The sequence below is a fragment of the Notolabrus celidotus genome, chromosome 22 (assembly GCF_009762535.1).
Source record: "Notolabrus celidotus isolate fNotCel1 chromosome 22, fNotCel1.pri, whole genome shotgun sequence".
In the NCBI taxonomy this organism is placed as follows: domain Eukaryota; kingdom Metazoa; phylum Chordata; class Actinopteri; order Labriformes; family Labridae; genus Notolabrus; species Notolabrus celidotus.
Genome location: NC_048293.1, coordinates 28867413 through 28886448, shown reverse-complemented (window position 1 = coordinate 28886448; position 19036 = coordinate 28867413). Strand labels below are relative to the sequence as shown.

Below are 19036 nucleotides of genomic sequence, written 5' to 3'. Positions count from 1 at the left end.
CAAAGCAATAGAATGAGATCAAAGCCATAGAATGCGATCAAAGCGATAGAATGTGATCAAAGCGATAGAATGAGATTAAAGCGATAGAATGAGATCAAAGCAATAGAATGAGATCAAAGCGATAGAATGTGATCGAAGCGATAGAATTCGATACAATGAGATCAAAGCGATAGAATGAGATCAGAGCGATAGAATGAGATCAAAGCAATCGAATGTGATCGAAGTGATAGAATGAGATCGAAGCGATAGAACAAGATCAAAGCGATAGAATGTGATCAAAGCAGTATAGTGAGATCAAAGCGATAGAATGTGATCAAAGCAATAGAATGAGATCAAAGCGATAGAATGTGATCAAAGCAATAGAATGAGATCAAAGTCATAGAATGAGATCAAAGCGATAGAAAGAGATCAAAGCAATAGAATGAGATCGAAGCAATAGAATGAGATCAAAGCCATAGAATGAGATCAAAGCGATGGAAAGAGATCAAAGTAACATTGTATAACAGTATATAAGTATCGCGTTCACGTGCACATCCTCAAAAATCTCCACGCAGTGGATGCAAGCTGCAGTATGCACCTGACCAGTAGGGGCAGTGTAGAGGAAGAACGGCAGCAGGGAGCACAATAACAAAGATTTGGAGAGAGCTGATGGATCAAGTCTGCAATCATTGGCACCGCCCAGCGACAAACACGCTCGTTTAAATAATCTAAATCGGAGACGCTTACGTCCGAGTACGGAGGAAACTGTCAGACGTTCGGTAGTTGCATACAGCCTGAGCTCTGTTGTGCGCCCTCTAGAGGAATCCTCCAGTAAGACGTGTAGCGCACAGACAAGTATGTGAACAAACATTAGTGATGTGAACAAACATTAGTGATGTGAACAAACATTAGTGATGTGAATAAACATTAGTGATGTGAACAGACATTAGTGATGTGAACAAACATTAGTGATGTGAACAAACATTAGTGATGTGAACAAACATTAGTGATGTGAACAAACATTAGTGATGTGAACAAACATTAGTGATGTGAACAAACATTAGTGATGTGAACAAACATTAGTGATGTGAACAAACATTAGTGATGTGAACAGACATTAGTGATGTGAACAAACATTAGTGATGTGAACAAACATTAGTGATGTGAACAAACATTAGTGATGTGAACAAACATTAGTGATGTGAACAAACATTAGTGATGTGAACAAACATTAGTGATGTGAACAAACATTAGTGATGTGAACAAACATTAGTGATGTGAATAAACATTAGTGATGTGAATAAACATTAGTGATGTGAGATTGTAAAGCAGGTTTACCTCCAGCTTTAGAGCTTCATGTATGAGAAACAGAACATGGAGGGAAACTTCAAACAAGACGTGAATATGAGAAACACTCACAGAAGCTGAGCGTGGAGACGCCGACCCCTCCGTGACTCCTCCATGACCTCTGCGTCCAGACAGTCGACCTTTGACCTCACCTCACAGGCTGGAAAATGAAAGCTGAGGACAGTCACTCACCGGATCAATAAACCAATACGTGGATGTTTCTCCACAAACAGGAAGAAAAAGCAGACACAGGCGGAGGATGAGGAAGTCAGCGCTGACACGTGGAAGTCTTTAATCTAAAGACGTTACAGAATCAATCAAATTAAGCAGATTATCATCAATACAGGAAGTTTAATGACACATAACTGAGACTGTGTTGGTGTGACGAGCAGAAACATGTTTATGATTCAGGATCTGTTCCTCTGAAAGACGCTCTCTCAAACACCTCAATGACTTTAATTTGAACTCTGAGGTCTTAATGTGACGCCGTGGTTTAATGATTGGCTGATTGATCTGATTGAATGGAGGAGAGGATGAGTCTGAAGATGTTTGGATTTCTCTCCTCATTAATAAATAAACAAAAACACAGAATCATTAGTGGAAGTTCATCCTTTTGAAGATCTGTGAAAACACCGAGCATCGATATCTGCAGGACGCTTTTCTGCTCCCTAAATGTCGCAAATTTGTTTGGATTGTCGTATTTTACAGGAAAACTCTTCACATGGAGTCACTTCAAACAGTTTTAGGTCATCAGGGCTTGATGAACGTGAGGGAGGATGTTTCAGCAGAGGGAGATCTCCTGCTGATCCACATCCATCCAACGTGGAGCTTTGGTGCAGAAGTCTGGACAGAGATCTGCAAGACTGTTCTTTCTTTTTCTGCCGTTGATAAAAAGATGGACGGCGTGTCTCCTCATCCTCTTGCACAAAACAGAAGCCAAAATATCCTCACAGTGGGCGTTGACATGCGGCACATTTGGAGTCAGAGTATCTGAGGTATCTGAGACGTCAGCAGCAGATCCTTTAAGTCCTGAATCAGACTACGCTCGTCCTTCAGATCCTGGACTGGACTGAGATCTAGGTGGTCCTCCTCCATCGTAGGAGCTTTCAGAGGAGGACAGGGTTTCAGCATGGACACCCTGACCGGTCTGACTCGTCCACGTTAGAGCAGACTAGGTTAAGGCCTAGGACTTTAACTCCTGCTGCGACAGGAAGTCAGTGTTTTGAGGATTAAATGACAGCTAATGAAAAATGTTAAATCAAGTAAACCTGGACTTTGGATTGAGGGTTTAAATGTTTGATTAAAGTGAAGAATGATTGAGATTATATGTCCTGTGTATTTCCTGTAGAGCACTTTGTGAACACGTTGAATAAAGCACTTTGAATTTAAGGATAAGGCTCCAGGACCCGCTCCTCTGTCCTCAGGTCGGGTCATTAAGTCCAAACGTTCTACTTCTTGTTGAAGAACTTCCTGAAGACATTCCTCCTGGACTTGCTCAGGTTGTCGTCAGACGCCATGGGGGCGTCCTGAGGCGGAGGAGGAGATGCAGAAGGGGGCTGGACTTGATGGCTCAGAGTTCCTTCAGAGAGACAGATTCAGAGTCAGGGACATCCTGTTGGTGAGAGTTAATAATAAAGATCTGCTGTGTGGTCTCACCTGAGGTCCGGTCCTCCTCGTCCTCGTGGAAGCGGTGTCTGTTGTAGTACGTGTGGGGGGGTTTCGGAGGAGGCGTCCCCTCGGCGGACGACTGTCTCTCCAGGCTCTCGGGTCTCCGGGGCGAGGACGGCTCGTCCGGAGCCTCGGCCAACTTCTCCAGACTCAGGTTGACTGAAGACGCTCTTCTGAAGGACAACAAGGAGACGTTAGCTTCAGGAGACTTTATCCTAAGACCCTGAAACACAAACTTTACCTCCCAGAGGAAATGTTAAAGGACTACTGTAAAGACACGTCTTCTGTTGATTCTAAATTAAAGGTGACATATCCTGCAGAATGGACTTTTTAATGGTCCTCTCCCTGAAATCTGTGTCCCTGTCTACAAACCCCCTGAACAGTCAAAGACTCCATTCTGCCCCTGTTCTGATTTCTCCACCTTTCTGTAAATGTGTGCTGAAACCAGCCGTTTCAGTTTTCAGTGTTTTTCATACGTCACAACGCCATCCGGTCTGTAACAGGAAGTCAGAGCTCGGAGCTTGTTCAGCCCATAGACTGTATAAAATACAACTCAACCCCTCCTCCGTTTTTCATTCCCTGCACACATGTGCTAACAAGGAGCTTAGGAGGGAGGCATGCTAGTTGTAGGCTGTCTTAATAAACACAAAGGTCGCTTTGACTCCCCACGTCTGCAGATTTGAAGATCTAGTGGAGGATTTTTAGTTTTCATGGATAAGTGCTAGCGCTAGTTAGCATAGCCACATAGCTACATGTTGGTAGCTGTGTACCAAGACACACGTCGACATGCTGACAAATAAAACAACAAGAAACACTAAATCTGTGACCAATGGTTCAGAAAGGTCCTGCTGCAGGCGCCTCTCCGTCAGGATCAGATTCTGGATCAGATTCAGAGGGTTGAAGTAACGCGGGTCTGTGAGCAGCCGTGTATATTCAGCCAACATGGAAACATTAGATCAACGTGCTGGACAGCCGAGGAGGCCACACCCACTTCCTGAGGGGGCGTGGTCAGAGAGCTCATTCTCATTTAAAGGCACAGACACAGAAAACAGCCTGTTCTGAGCAGGGCTGAAAAAGAGGGGTTTACAGGCAGACCAGAATCTGATTTCAAAGTGTTTTTATGAGCATAAACTTTAAAGACATGTTTTGGGGACCTCTTAGACCAAGATATGTTGATGAAAAAGAGCATGATATGTCACCTTTAAGTGATGATTTATCCTGGTGCAGACAGGCGAGAGCCACATTTATAAATGTTGAATTAATATGTTCCTACTGCAGGATCGTGGTCTCATGTATTCTGTGATTCCTCTGCTCCTGTTGGCTCTGCAGGATTTTAAACTCGTCCTCCTTGCTCCAGACCGAATCAGACGTGCAGCCTGATATCTGAATAGATCCGTGTCTGCGTCCTGTGCCGCCGTGGGTTCTCCACCTTTGTGTGCCACGCTGAATAAAATCCACCTTGTCAAAGTATCTCATTAAAGAAAAATCCTGCTGGCCCGGGTTTCATTTCTGTGGCCTTTCACCCACCTGAGAGGAGCTCCGCCCCCCCGCCGTGCACAGCGTGAGCAGGTAGATGTGAAAGTCAAAGTCAAATTACCTGACGCAGTTTGAAGTCTGAGTCTCTTTAACAACGCGTCTGACTGACAGACGTCCTGTTTGACTCCAAACCAGAAACCAGGAGCGGCCGTCCCCGAGTCGACGGCCGACGTCTTATTTTAGGGGAATTATTCTGAGGAGTTAAAACTTAAAAACCAGGAGCCACTCAATCAACGCAGGAGTGATCCAGACGGGACTGAAGGTGACAGACGGGAGCAAATATGAATGAGTGAAGGCTTTTTATGTAAAAGTTAACGCTCAGAGGAAAGCTTCTTAAAGACCGTCAGGCTGCAGAGAACGCTTTGAGGGATTCTCTGCAAACACAAGAACCTAAATGTTTCAAATATCAACATTCATTTAATATTTAAGCTCATATTTAATGTAGTTTCTCTACGGCTCCTGCAAAAGCACACAAGGAAACTTTTCTCTTTTTTCTTAGAGATTTAAAACATGTTATATCCCTTAAGTCACATCATCCACAGAGTTTAATCTAGTGTTCACAGCTCAGAACATATAGACACACGGCGCTGGATCTCAACATGCAGAGCAGCCTCATTAGAAGAGTCTCTGCAGACAGAGCGACGCTCAAACTACTGAACCTGGATTTGCTGCAACAAGAAAACACAGAAATATTCAGACTCACTGCAGACTGATCGTTCCTGCAGGAGAGGAAGTGAACTCTAAACACCTTATATTAGTGTTATTCTATGAATGCATTAATGCCACTGCTTAGTGAGGTTATAAATCATTCCTGCATGTGTGTGGAAGAACAGGTTAAAGTCAGATATGCACGCACACACACATTGCTGCCTGTCTGCGTCTGATCTCATAAATATCTATTTATTTACAACAATAATTATAATAGTAATGATAATAATACAAAATAATACTACTGATAAAATACAAAAAAATCACTAAATATAATAATGATAAAAACAATCAATTAAATTAGTAATTCTTAACAAATTAAAATTATATAAAAATTGTAATAACAGTTGTAATAATAATAAATAATTAATATTAATGATAAAATTAAATTAAAAAGTGTATGTATGTATTTAGTATAATTTAAGTTATTATCATTTTAAAACTTTTCTTTGTTTTTTTTGTTTTTTTTTAATTTAATTTAAGTTAATCCTATTTTATTGTTGTTTTGTTTCATTTTATTTTATTCTATTGTTATTATTATTCTTTTTTCCATATATACATATGACTACATTTAAAACATGAAAATATCTTTGAATATTAGACCTGTATTCTAATGTTTGCGTTTTGCCAATAAAAACAAATTTTGAGAAAAATGAATGCAAAAAAATAATAACAATAATAATAATAATAATAATCAGCACCTGACCCAATGGATCAAACTAAGAATAAAGCAACAACCAGCTGCAGGTATCTTTAAAACAGCGGCATGAGAAAGTTCATATTTCACATGAGAAGGTCACACTTTGATTTAAAGGTGACATATCACGCTTTTTTCATCAACATATATTGGTCTAAGAGGTCCCCAAAACATGTCTTTAAAGTTTATGCTCATAAAAACACTTTGAAATCAGATTCTGGTCTGCCTAAAAAACCCTCTTCTTCAGTCCTCCTCAGAACACTCCGTTTTCTCTCTGACCACGCCCCCTCATGAAGTGGGTGTGGCCTCCTCGGCTCTCCAGCACATTGATCTAATGTTTACATGTTGGCTGAATATACACGGCTGCTCACAGACCCGCGTTACTTCAACCCTCTGAATCTGATCCAGAATCTGATCCTGACGGAGAGGCGCCTGCAGCAGGACCTTTCTGAACCATTGGTCACAGATTTAGTGTTTCTTGTTGTTTTATTTGTCAGCATGTCGACGTGTGTCTTGGTACACAGCTACCAACATGTAGCTATGTGGCTATGCTAACTAGCGCTAGCACTTTTCCATGAAAACTAAAAATCCTCCACTAGATCTTCAAATCTGCAGACGTGGGGAGTCAAAGCGACCTTTGTGTTTATTAAGACAGCCTACAACTAGCATGCCTCCCTCCTAAGCTCCTTGTTAGCACACATGTGTGCAGGGAATGAAAAACGGAGGAGGGGTTGAGTTGTATTTTATACAGTCTATGGGCTGAACAAGCTCCGAGCTCTGACTTCCTGTTACAGACCGGATGGCGTTGTGACGTATGAAAAACACTGAAAACTGAAACGGCTGGTTTCAGCACACATTTACAGAAAGGTGGAGAAATCAGAACAGGGGCAGAATGGAGTCTTTGACTCTTCAGGGGGTTTGTAGACAGGGACACAGATTTCAGGGAGAGGACCATTAAAAAGAACATTCTGCTTGATATGTCACCTTTAAACATCACAGGAGTGACCTCTGGCCCTCTGATCACCTGCAGAGCGTGTCTCAGGTACTGCAGGAGATCAGACGTGAGGGACAGAGAAACTTGGGTGACACAACTTTAATGAAACTCTGAGCCTGAAACATTCATAAAATCACAGAAAGTATTTCAGTCAGTCCGACTACGAGAGAATAAATCTCCACTGATCCAAACACCAAGAGGATTTTAGTGATGGGAACATTCAATCTGCACAAACATTCACAGAGAGCGAATCAAACCTCCTCTCTGGATGAGATCGCTACATTTAAAAATACTGGTGCAGGAGTGTTCTCTCAGGTACAGTGTGTGTGTGTGTGTGTGTGTGTGTGTGTGTGTGTGTGTGTGTGTGTGTGTGTGTGTTTACCCTGAGTCGTCTGAGTCGCTGCTGGCAGATTCAGGGACGTTCTGGAGTTTCTTTATCCAGAGCAGCTGGAGGTCTCTGCTGGATGCTGCAAACAGGTACTGGCTGCCATCCTCCGGTCTAGGACACACACACACAGTCACACACACACACACAGTCACACACACACACACACACACACACACACACACACACACACACACACACACACACACACACACACACACACACACACACACACACAGTCACAAACAGTGTCTGTCAGAGCATGTTCAGATACTAATCTCATAATAAGATGCATATTAATAAAAAAGGAAACAGGGCACTGAGAGGGAAACATCTCTCTCTGCAGACTCTCTGTAACTGTATGACTCTCTCCTCTAAAAGAAGAATAAAACCTGTAAACACTTGTAAAGCTCAGTGTGTTTAATATCTTCAGTATGATCATGGTAATGTGAGGAAGCGTCCTGTGTCTGTATCTCACATGAGTTTGAAGGTGTGCTCCTTCCTCCTGTAGTAAACGTTCTCTCTGCAAACTGCTCCAACCATGCTGATAGGAGGCCACCTAGAGGTCCTCTGAGGAAGTACACACACACACACACACATACACACACACAGTGACTTTTTATTGTTATTTATTTTATTTTTAAAATTATTATTACCCTCATTTTATTATTTGTGGAGTTATTATTGTTATTATTATTTTTCTAAATATTTGTAATAATAATTATGATTACTTTAACTATTATTATAATGATATTTATTATTGTTGTCATTATTACTCTTATATTATTGGATTATCTTTATTGTGATAATAATTATTAATTTTTTAAATTATCTTTATTAGTAGTAGCAGAATTATTTATTTTTTATGAACTTTTTTCACTGAATTTGATAAAAGTTGAACACTTGTAATTGACAATGTCTTTTAACAATAAAAATAAGACAATAAATTCTTAAATAATAACAAGAAAATAAAATAAATGAATACGTCAAAATAATAATAAATAATAAAAACAAACAAACAGAAACTTAATGATAATAACAAGAATTATCACTAATATTACAATTACAACGAACATTATACCTTAATTTGCCACAATAACATAAAAACATTTTTTAAATTGAATTATTACACATATATACATGTATACACAAATAATGTATTATGATAATTATTATAATTAAAATAATTTTCTTATTTATTAAATATAATCCAACATTTACTGAATAAAGGTTCAAATAAATAATAATAATAATAATAATAATAATAATAATAATATAAAGTCAGATTACCTCTGCAGCAGCTGCTCTGTCGTTGAACAGGCTGAACGTCTCTCTCTCCAGGACAGCAAACACTTCCTCCCAGTGCTCCTGACCCTGCAGCCAATCACAGATAGACAAGACACACCTGTCAGCCCACACTGACCAATCACAGAGCCAGGTATCCGTCATGGAGGTAACTCGTCTGTCTGAACAATCATTAAACATAAACTCTTCATCAGAAGTTCCTCACCTTGCTCCCTCCTTGTTTCAGTTTGATCTCCAGCGTCCCCTCCATCCTGATTGGCTGAGCTGTTTTTACCTGAGCAGGTGAGAGAGAACCAATCAGTTTCTGATAATCAATAAAGTCCTGATGTTTAATTCAGTTACAGTGTGTACCTCTGGTTCTGGTTCTGGTTCTGGTTTGGAGCTGGGCAGGCCGGGCTCCTCCTCTGGGAGATCCTCTAACCTCCTCCGTCGCTGTGGAGGAGACGGAAGCAGCTCTCTGATTGGAGGAGCGAGGTCAGCTGATGCCGGGTCCTCCTCTGTGATTGGAGCAGCAGGCGGGGCGTCAGGTGGAGAATCAGGAAGGTGTTTTCTTGGAGAAGGTGGTGATGGAGGAAGAGAGGATCTCTTCGCGACAGATGGAGGAGGAGGAGGAGGGTTAGTGGGAGCAACGAGAGCTCTGATTGGTGGAGGAGAGTCAGGTGGTGTAGAGGGGCGGTCTGGAGAGGGGATTCTAGGTTTTGGAGCTAGAGGAGGTTTGGATCTGGGTCTGGGACGAGGCTCGTCCTCAGGGGAATGTTTGGATGGAGAGGTGACGGAGGTTTGAGGGGCGGAGGGAGGTTTAGGCGGAGTAGACTGAGGACGTTTTGGAGACACGGAGCGCCTGGATCGACTTCTCCTGGACTTCAGAGTCGGGCTTGAGCTGGGACTATCAGAGGAGCTGCTGGACTCCTCTTCGGTCTTCTTCCTGGCACTGAAGCGTCTCCCTGAGTCCAAGTCCGGGTGGAGCGAGGGACCGGGTGTAGAAGTAGCCGAAGCTGTGAGACTGGTTTTCCTGTCCAGCACAGAGGGTCGGGTCGCTCTGTCCGTCCTGCCGCTGCTGACTCTACGGATGACGTCTCTGGGGGAGATCCTCGGGGTGTGTGGATCTGAAGGTTTCCTCATCAGAGACGAAACCCTGGCTGGAGGTTTCCTGTCCTCGTGGTCCAGATCCTCAGTGCCATGAAGGTTCAGCCTCCTCTCCCTCTGAAAGGATGAACATATAAACGTGTGAATCACAGCTCAGTAACTTTCTAGTTTTCATTCCTGATCTGATCTAATCTGACCTGTGTCTTCTTCTTCTGCAGCGCGATGAAGCGGTCGCTCTGCGCCTGAATCATGGCCTCCAAGTCCTCCTGCCTCTTCAGGAGCTCCATGACGTCTGACACAGAGTCCTGAAGGGAAGATGGCAGTTTTACAAAACATGAGTTCAGACTTTTAATTGAAAAAGGATGTGATTCTGATCTGGTCCGGACTCACCCCGTAGTCCTCGGCCATCAGCGTGTTTTCGTAGGAGCTCAGCCAGCGCTCCGCCTGCTCCAGCTCCCTCTGCAGGAGCGCGATCTCCAGCTCCTCCTCGTACAGCAGCTTCGTTTCCTCCCAGACCTTCTGCAGCTGCACCTCCAGCTCCTCCAGCTCAAACACTCGCTCCTCCACCTGAGAGGAAATGAAAGAGACAAAGGTCAGGATGCATTGTAAGATCAGCCGGTCTCTCTTTAGGATGTTTCTGTGTGTCTCACCTCTTTGGACATGAAGTTCCCATCCTCTATCAGACGCCTCCCCTCCTCTTTCACGGCCTGGGATTTGCTGAGCTGTCGGTCCATCTGGATGCGGTACTCCTCGTGTTTTTTGATGAGCTGCTCCAGGTCTGCTCCCTCCACGCTGAGAGCTTCTCCTCGCACCAAAGAGAGCATCTTCTTCAGCCAGGCCCTGAGACGAAACACAGACATCAGACTGAACCTGCTGCTGGAGACTTCAGATACTTTCATCCTGATATCTTCCACTAAACCCACCCTGACTGGTGTTTGGAAAGATTTAAAATGTGTGTTTTATCCCCCAACACAGGGACCACAGTTTGAATATTCAGGGATGTCTTTAGGAAATAAAAAAGGACACTGCGTATGTGTCTTTGCAAGAATTTGCTGACCTCCAACTCATCTTGCAACTAAATTTTCTGCAACTTTGTGCACAATAAATCAACTTCATGACTTAAACTCATATTTTAAACCTTTTAAAACACGTGCATTGACCTTCTGCAAGCGCACATGCTCAGATGAGTTTATGAGAGAGGGGGAGGAAACCTACACAAGTTCAGTCAGGGTTGATAAGTATTTCTGCACGTCTTCAGCCTGGCCCAGCCTGGCCCGGCGTTGAGAGGCCTTGTCCTGGATTTTGGTCCAGCAGACCTCCAGCTCCTCCAGCCTCTGAGTCACAGCGGGTCGGGCCTGAGGCTGACGTCTGCTCAGAGACCGGCTCTCCTCTCTGCTCCTCTTCACCTCCTCTGAGATCAGAGCCAGGTCCCTCTGATGGAGGACAGAGATCCATCAATGCCATGTCACAATCTGCTGCTTTAAAGCCTTGAATTAAGCCTACACCTCAGTGTGATGAATCAGGAGCTTCTTATGTCCTACCTCCAGGGCCTCGTGTTGTCTCAGCAGAGTCTGGATGGAGTGCAGGTCGTGCTCCTGGTCCTCCGAGTCCAGCACAGCCTCCTTCTCGGCCATCCAGCCCTTCAGCTCGTCCACATCGTGATTAAACTGATGAACCTCCCTCGCCGACTGCAGATCCTGCAGGACACGAGACAGACTCTCAGTCACCCTCTTTAAACCACTTAAGGTATCAGGTCCCCCCCGTGCATCCTTCACCAGGTCTCACCTGCTCCCTGGTCCTGATGCTGCTGTTCAGGTCCTCCCACAGGCTGCTGAGGGCGTCGTCCCTCCTCCTGGCCTGATCGTCCTGCTGCAGGCCTCTGCACAGCTGCTGCACGGAGGTCAGCCGACTGCGACCTAGACCGGACATCTCAGACACCAGGACCTCCAGCTTCTTCTGGAGAACCTGCAGACAGAGAGAGGAGGAGAGGGAGATCTAGTTCAGCACAGGATCCAGAACTTTTAAGAGGCCAGGCTGAATGTTGTTTTCAGAACTTTGCATCATAACTTCAGGTCTTTGCAGCATTTTGTGGACTTAAAACTCAACAGATGGTCTCTTCAGTTCGTCTGTGACTCACCTCTACATCCTCCAGGTCTTGTCCGATGTCTTTGGACTCTGAAAGGGTCTTCTTTGAGGTCAGCCATGTTTGTAGTTCTTTGGCTTCTCTCTCAAACACATAGAGGCGGAACTGGTCCTCTAGAGCAGCTCGACGAGCGGCAGAGAGTCGGAGGAGCGTCTCGAAGCGTTCCAGGATGTCAGGGAGGGACTCAGAGACCAGGTGGCTGAGACGGAATCAGTTTTATTCTTTCAAATGAAAACATCTGAACATTTTAGACCTCTGAGCAACAAAACCAAACTTAGTCCAGCTTCTGTTTACCTGTTGGGATGTCCGAGGTGCTGCAGAGAGGCTCCGCCCTCCTGCAGTCTCTCCACCTTCCTCCTCTGGTTCTCCAGCTCCACGTCCACCGAGTCCAGCTTCCTCAGCAGAGCCTCCGTCGCCTCCTCGCTCCTCCCACAGTCCTTAGACTCCAAACCTGTCTGCTGCTCCTCCATCCACAGCTGGAGCTCAGACACCTGAACACAGAGAGAGAGAGGTTAATGAGCTGAAACACTGACTGACACTGACTTTAGTGTCTCTGTCAGAGTGTTACCTCGCCGAGGAAGGTGTGGATGCTAAGCGCCTCCTGCAGCAGCTTCCCCTTCCTCTCCGCCTCCCTCTGCAGCTCCTCATGGAGACTCTTCAGCTCTTCCAGACGCTCTCTGATGTCGTGAGACGCAAAGTGGCGAGCTCGGACCTGAAAGAGGATGAAGTTATACTGGTGACATCTTCTCTGATGAGTGTTTTTAATCATACACATCATGCATCCTCACCAGACTATGCCCCGCCTCCTGGACTGCCTGGACCAATGGGGCACGGCCTGAGATCTCCTGCGTCACAGCCTGCAAAGATTTTGAAATGTAAACTTAAAGAAGGAGACGACCCCGTTCACAGAGGAGGTAGAAGAGACCGGTCTGATTGTTCACCTGATGTTTGTGGAGCAGCTGCTGGGTGCCGCTCAGCGAGCTCCCCCAGTCTTTGGCGGTGATGGAGGGCATTCTGTCCCCCAGCCAGGACACCTCATCCTCCACGTCTCTGTAGAACTGGAACAGGACCTGCCAGGCCTCCAGGGTGTCCCTTCGGTTCTGAAGAGGCTCGGCCAGATTGTTGTACCTGAAGGAGAAGGGGAAAACAAACTAATAACTGTCTTCACCACAGCTTAATTTCCCATAATGCACAGCTCAGTTTTCAGACCTGTTGATGGTGTGTGAGACTCTGATCTGGATCTCCTCAGCCAGGAAGTTCCCCTGAGAGTGAAAGCTATTTGCTGTTTCAACCAGAGCCTGTGAAATAAAGCAGATATATGAAGGGTGTATGATATTATAACACAAAGTGCTGTACATAAAAACAACTTAAAATAGAATCATTTAAAAAAGATATATATAAAAATAAAAAGACCCCCGGCTCTGAAACCACCCCACAATCCTAAAGGTTAGGAACATAGTATATGCAACAATAATAGAAATAACAATAAAAATAAAATAAATAAATAAATGAAAATTAAAAGAGAAGTTGCTGAAAGAACTGAGGAAACACTGGAGGTAAAATAAGATGTTAAAACTCAACACAGGAAATTAAACTCACCAAAATAAAATACATTAATAAGATAATAAAACACTAAAATATGAAACCATTAAAATAAAATACAATGCTTTACTTAAAATAAATAAATAAATAAATAAACAAATAAAAAGTGACTTAAATTTGAACTAGATAATAAATACATTAATTAATTAATTAATTAATTAATTAATTAATTAATTAATTAATTAAATAAAAAGGTCGGTTGTGAGTTTGCTTTTATAAATATCTATGACTGTATAGTCTCAAATAAAAGCCTTGATTCAAATACAGGCCTGGGAAAACAATAGTAGAGATAAATTCCTGTTACCTGTCATACAATGAGCAAATTAAGAGAGGTAGAAGAGAAAACAAGGAGGCTTCAAACTGAACTATGACCACATATATTACAGCCATGTCTCTAAAATAAGCCTTCCTCAAATAAAGGCCTGGTCCCCCCGGCAGACAGGGCAAACACATGCACTGATCACTTTAAGAAACTTAATCTATCCTCAGATTTGCACATCAGGTGTCGTACCTGGATTCTCTCCCTGTGTCCGTCCACCTCCTCCTCCAGCCCCTGCAGAGCCTTCAGCAGTCTGTTGACGGACGGCAGGTCGCTCCCAAAGTCCTCGTTGGTCAGCTCCCTCTCCACGGAGCGCACACACTGCTCCATGTCGTCCAGGGAGCGCTGGAACTGCAGCGCCTGAAACACGGACACTGTTTGTTATCTTATCAGCTCATAAAGCAGATTTAAAGGAGTTAAGATCGTGCACTGAGCGTGTTTTAGTACCTGGTAGGCCTCCTGCAGTCTGGTTTTCTTCTCCTTGCAGTGTTTGATGAGAGCGTCCCAGCTGTCCGTCAGCTCTCTGAGGCGAGGTCGGATCTTCAGTTCAGCTGAACGAGACTCCAGCAGCTTCTCTCCCTCCTGCACAGAGACGGGGTATCATCGCTCAGGTGACATGCACGTTACCCTGGAGAAACTAGTCATCAAACTGCAAAGATGAGGAAGGAACTGCCTCATGAGGTGCAGGTAAGTTGGGCTCAGTCTCACCTTTGTCAGTGCATCGATTCTGTAGCGGTTAGCGAGGATCTCGGCCTCAAAGCTCTGATGTTTCAGCAGTTTGGCCTGCAGGTTTGTTGGTTCCCTCCAGTTCTCATCCAACGCCACAGCATTACGCTCATTCAGCCACACACACACCTGGAACACACACACGTCATACAGGTAAACACACCTCATGAGCAGAGGGTGATATTCTGGGCGAGGACTAGTCCAGTGAAGTCCAGTACCTGATAGCTGCTGGATAAGAACTGTTGCAGCTGCAGGGACTGATCCAGAGCTTTGTGGCGAGACCGGCTCTGCTGCTGCAGCTGGCTCCTCCTGCACACAGGTGACCACACACACACACACACGGACAGGTGAATATAAACTCAGACAGGCAGAGAGAAGGTGTGTGTGATTATAATAACCTGGTACTGAGCGCTCTGCTCTTTGCTCGGATGTTGTCCGAGTCGTAGTGTTTCTGCTGGATCATCTTCTGGGCCAGTTTCTCCACCTGCTCCAGCTGATCCACCTGAGCCTCCAGAGCCTCCTCGAACTGGGCCTGCTTCCTCTGCAGAGTCTCCACCTCCGTCACAGAGCTCTGCACCCACAGAGAGAGAGAGAGAGCTGCATGAGCCTTTACATCAAGTACTAACACACTCCTAAAGAGCAGCCGCTCCGGTTTGCAGGTTTTGTTATTTTGCATTATTTTTACCCCGAGGTCCTGGTTGGACAGGAAGGCCTCCTTGTTGCTGAGCCAGCTCTCACACTGCTCCACTGAGCCCAGGAACACCTGCAGAGGGTAGAGTGGGTCAGAACCAGAGGACACAGGAGTAAAAACACGCCAAGTGTCTGTCAGATCTCACCTGCAGGGTTCGAGCCTGCTCCAGGGTCTTGCTTCGGTTCAGCCAGGCCCGGTCCAGCTCAGATTTGGCTTCCTCCAGCTGGTTCAGGGCTCTCTGAATCTCTGCCTTTGAGTCGTGACCGGATCGGATCAGACCCTGACCATAGTCCCGGACTGAGTCTGTGCGCTCGACACGGGCGTCTATCTCGGTCTGAAATCAATAAAACAGCAGAATCCAGATTCAGTTTGTTGCTTGGACACAGAGGGGAAGCAGATCTCCTCCCTGCCTCTCACCTTCCAGTCTTGGTGCTCCACGATGAGCCGGTCGGCCTCAGCTCGGGTCTTGGGGAGTCCTTTCTCCGCCATCTCACCGCTCTGTTTGACGCTCCACTCCAGCAGGAGGCGCTGGTTGGCTTTGAAGAGCTGCAGCTGATGAGCCTCCTGCAGCTTCTCCTTCCTGTTCTTCACCTCCTTGTCCAGAGTCTTCAGGACTTTTTGGACCTCCTTCTGTTTGTTCTTCAGCTTGTCGTTCATCGCTGATCGATCCCTCAGGTGTCCTGAGACGTCTTTCTCCAGCGCCTGAAAGGAGGAGAGGGAGGAGCTTCACTTTGCAGGTGCATGCTAAATCCGTGCACACCGTGCCTCTTTCAAATGTGCTCCTCGTGCGTTTGAGACTGTCACTGAATGTATTTCAATCATGCAAAAGCAAAACCTCCTGCAGACTCTTCTTTAGGTCCTCATGCAGACTTTGAAACAAGCCCTTGGACTCACCTTTGACCTCTCCTGGATGACCCCGGCCTCTCTCTCTGTCTCCTCATGACGTCTGATCAGGTTCTCCACGCCGTCCACGTCAAATCCACAGTCCTGACCCTGCAGCAGCAGCATCTACACAAGACGAGACCACACAGCGTCACTCTTGGATGATCGTATCAGCAGCACAGGAGCTAACAGGCTGTTATCAAGTCTATGACTGACCTTCTCATTGGCTCTGTCCCTGACCTCCTCAAGCTCTCGAATGAGGCCGTGGATCACCAGCGCCGCCTCCAGCTTCCTCTTGTAGCTGTTCAGATCTCCATGGAATTTGCTCCACCTGCAGAAGGCGATGCATGGAGAGTGAAATGGAGAGACAATAAGACGCAGACAGGAGGGTGTGAGTGTGAGTGTTACCTGTCGTTGAGCTGCTGCCTCCTCTGCCTCACCGTCACCAGCTCTTCGTCGCTCTGTCTCTTCTCCAGACGAGCTGCCAGCCTGTTGATGGCGGTGATGTGAGCGTCGTCCACCGTCACGTCCTGCAGAGGAACACACCTTCAGTAAATGAGAGAACTTCCTCCTCCTGTTAACCTTTAGAGACCAGCATGTCTTCCTCACCCCGTCGCCCGTCCCTCTGAACTCGCCCAGTTTCTTCAGCAGCTGAATCCCGTGTTCGTAATCCTTCCCCAGATCTCCGACGTTCACCATCACCTCCTGAAACACAGAGCGGTCAGACTCAGATGTTACGCTCTGTAGAAACACCACAGACTCTCCATCCCTCTCCTACCTTCTGCCTGATCCATGCCTCCGCCTTCTCCACTTTCTGCAGGAACTCCAGGAAGTCTCGGTTATCTTCCAGAGCCTTCCCTCGGATGGCCAGCGCCTTCTTCAGCTCCTCCCAGTGGAGCTCCAGGGATGCTGCGCTCCTCTTCACCTCTTTGGACCTCGGGTGGCGAAGGGAGACGAGTTTCTCTCCGGCCTGGAGGTCAAGAACAAATTGTGCATCAGACATTTGGATTTCCTACCTTCCTTCCTCCTGCTTTTGCTCTCCATTCCTCCCCTCCCCTCCCCTCCCCTCTCTCTCAGCTCGCCTCTCATCCTCGTTTCTTACCTGCAGAACCGAAGCGATAATCTGACCGTGAGCGAGGATCTCGGCCTCAAACACCTGATGCTTCTGCAGGAGCTTCATCTTGGCCTGCAGGTTACTGAGGTCAGCTTTCCCGTCCTCCGCCATCTTCTGCATCCGCTCAGACACCCACTCCTCGGCCTGTCAGACACACACAGACACGTTTCCTGATCAAGATCCAGCTTTTAAACAAGAGGAACCGATCTGATTGGTTCGTTTCGTACCTCTGAAACGTCTCGATTGAAGATGCACAACATCTTGGAGAGCTCCAGCTCCTCCCTGCGTTTGACAGAGAGCTCCTTGATCCTGTCTCGTCGCTGCAGGAGGGCCTTGAGTTTGGTTTTCACGCGGCCGCTCTTCTCTCGGCTCAGCTGCTTCTTCAGCCGCTCGGACAGATCCTTCAGAGAGGACAGCTGCACCACACGGAGGACGGGGAGGAAGAAACATCAACAGATGAGTGAGTAAAGTTTAAGGTTTAAAAACACGGCAGACAAACAGAGACAGACCTTCTCCTCCTGCGAGCTGAGCAGCTTCTCAAAGGCATCATGGCGTTTGATCAGACCCTCCGTCTCGTCCACGGTGTCTCCCAGAGAGCTGTTCTGCAGCAGGATCTGTGGAGGATTTAAAATGATCAGATCCTGAATGTGAAGTCTGTTACGTCCTCTGCAGAGCGGACAGAGAGTACCTCTTGTGATCCGGAGGTCTTGTCCATGCTGTTCACGTCTCTGTAGAAGACCTGCTCCAGGTGAACCGTCTCTAACCAGCTCTGCTTCTGGTTCCACTGCTCCTCCAGTCTGTTTCGCTCCGCCTGCAGCGCCTCCAGCTTCTCCAGCACCTGCAGGGAACATCAGTTAGACCTCCACCTGCAGACCGCATCTAACCCAGCTGTGACTCACAGTCTCACCTCCTTCCTGTGTCTCCGGTCCTGAGTCTGCAGCTCCTCCCCCATGTCCAGGACCTGCTGGTACGTCTCCTGCCTGGCCTCCATCTCGGCCCACAGCTGCTGATGCTGCGCCAGCTGGAGGTCGGCGGTCGCCACGTCGCTGATGCTCTCCTCAGCAGCCATGGCGCCAATCAGCTGGCTGCACCACAGGAGGTAATCCTGCGCCTGTGGAGCGAGACAGGAGAGTTAGACGTGACAGAGGGTAGAGATAACGTCTCATCATTCGTCTGTTTGTCTTCACCGTGTTCAGGAACAGATATCTCTGGCTCGCCAGTTTCAGCTCCTCCTCCCTCCGCTCAGCCTGGAGGCGGAGCTCCTCCCAACGCTCCACCAGTTCCTGCTGCACTTCCTGTAGGCGGAGCTTCAGCTGGGGTGTGCAGAGGTCCAGGATGGGGTCAACAGAGTCCAACTGCTCCTGCAACTGCAATGGACGAAAAATACAAACATCTTCTTTAAGATACCTGTGATCATCTCTCCCTCCCTCTCTCCCTCCCTCTCTCCCTCCCTCTCTCCCTCTACCTCTCTCTCCCTCCCTCTCTCTATACCTGTTGCTCAGTCGCAGCCAGCTCGTGCAGCAGAGCTTCGTGCTTCCTCAGCTGTGACGTCACTCCACGCAGATCCTTGGCCACCTCATCGGGGATGCTCTTCTGTCGCTCCTGCAGAGAAGGAAGAGAAGGAGACTCTGGCGTCTGCACGTCTGTTTGTATTCATGGACGTTTTCACGGTGAGTTCTGTACCTGGATGAGCGTCAGTGCGTCGGTCAGGTCTTGATAGAAGCGGTGACACTCCTCTGCTCTCTGCAGCTGATCCTGACGCTCCCTGGCCACACCCTTCAAATCCTCCCAGCATGCACTGCAGAGAATGTCAGGATTAACACACTTCATTTCAAGCTCTGATGAAGGAGACAT

At 46.6% G+C, this 19036-nt stretch overlaps 1 protein-coding gene across 1 annotated transcript in view; it reads right to left on the bottom strand.

Annotated features, from left to right (window-relative positions):
* Positions 1–1581: 1581 nt before the first annotated feature.
* The window catches only part of sptbn5 (spectrin, beta, non-erythrocytic 5), a 35214-nt gene continuing 17759 nt past the window's right edge, over positions 1582–19036 (bottom strand). The window contains exons 39-78 of the mRNA XM_034674702.1: positions 18866–18980; positions 18674–18784; positions 18370–18549; positions 18090–18293; positions 17871–18020; positions 17692–17796; positions 17410–17598; positions 17171–17326; positions 16847–17038; positions 16678–16773; positions 16477–16598; positions 16285–16399; positions 16081–16194; positions 15604–15888; positions 15332–15520; positions 15181–15258; positions 14894–15066; positions 14714–14804; positions 14478–14624; positions 14217–14351; positions 13962–14129; positions 13058–13146; positions 12790–12976; positions 12637–12705; positions 12417–12560; positions 12143–12339; positions 11843–12047; positions 11491–11670; positions 11247–11402; positions 10921–11138; positions 10356–10545; positions 10096–10272; positions 9903–10010; positions 8971–9822; positions 8825–8893; positions 8605–8688; positions 7793–7884; positions 7312–7428; positions 2983–3167; positions 1582–2905 (exon numbers count right to left, since the gene is read on the bottom strand). Coding sequence (XP_034530593.1) covers positions 2775–2905; positions 2983–3167; positions 7312–7428; positions 7793–7884; positions 8605–8688; positions 8825–8893; positions 8971–9822; positions 9903–10010; positions 10096–10272; positions 10356–10545; positions 10921–11138; positions 11247–11402; positions 11491–11670; positions 11843–12047; positions 12143–12339; positions 12417–12560; positions 12637–12705; positions 12790–12976; positions 13058–13146; positions 13962–14129; positions 14217–14351; positions 14478–14624; positions 14714–14804; positions 14894–15066; positions 15181–15258; positions 15332–15520; positions 15604–15888; positions 16081–16194; positions 16285–16399; positions 16477–16598; positions 16678–16773; positions 16847–17038; positions 17171–17326; positions 17410–17598; positions 17692–17796; positions 17871–18020; positions 18090–18293; positions 18370–18549; positions 18674–18784; positions 18866–18980 — 6565 coding nt within the window. The 3' untranslated portion in view covers positions 1582–2774. The remainder of the gene's footprint in view (positions 2906–2982; positions 3168–7311; positions 7429–7792; positions 7885–8604; positions 8689–8824; positions 8894–8970; positions 9823–9902; positions 10011–10095; positions 10273–10355; positions 10546–10920; positions 11139–11246; positions 11403–11490; positions 11671–11842; positions 12048–12142; positions 12340–12416; positions 12561–12636; positions 12706–12789; positions 12977–13057; positions 13147–13961; positions 14130–14216; positions 14352–14477; positions 14625–14713; positions 14805–14893; positions 15067–15180; positions 15259–15331; positions 15521–15603; positions 15889–16080; positions 16195–16284; positions 16400–16476; positions 16599–16677; positions 16774–16846; positions 17039–17170; positions 17327–17409; positions 17599–17691; positions 17797–17870; positions 18021–18089; positions 18294–18369; positions 18550–18673; positions 18785–18865; positions 18981–19036) is intronic.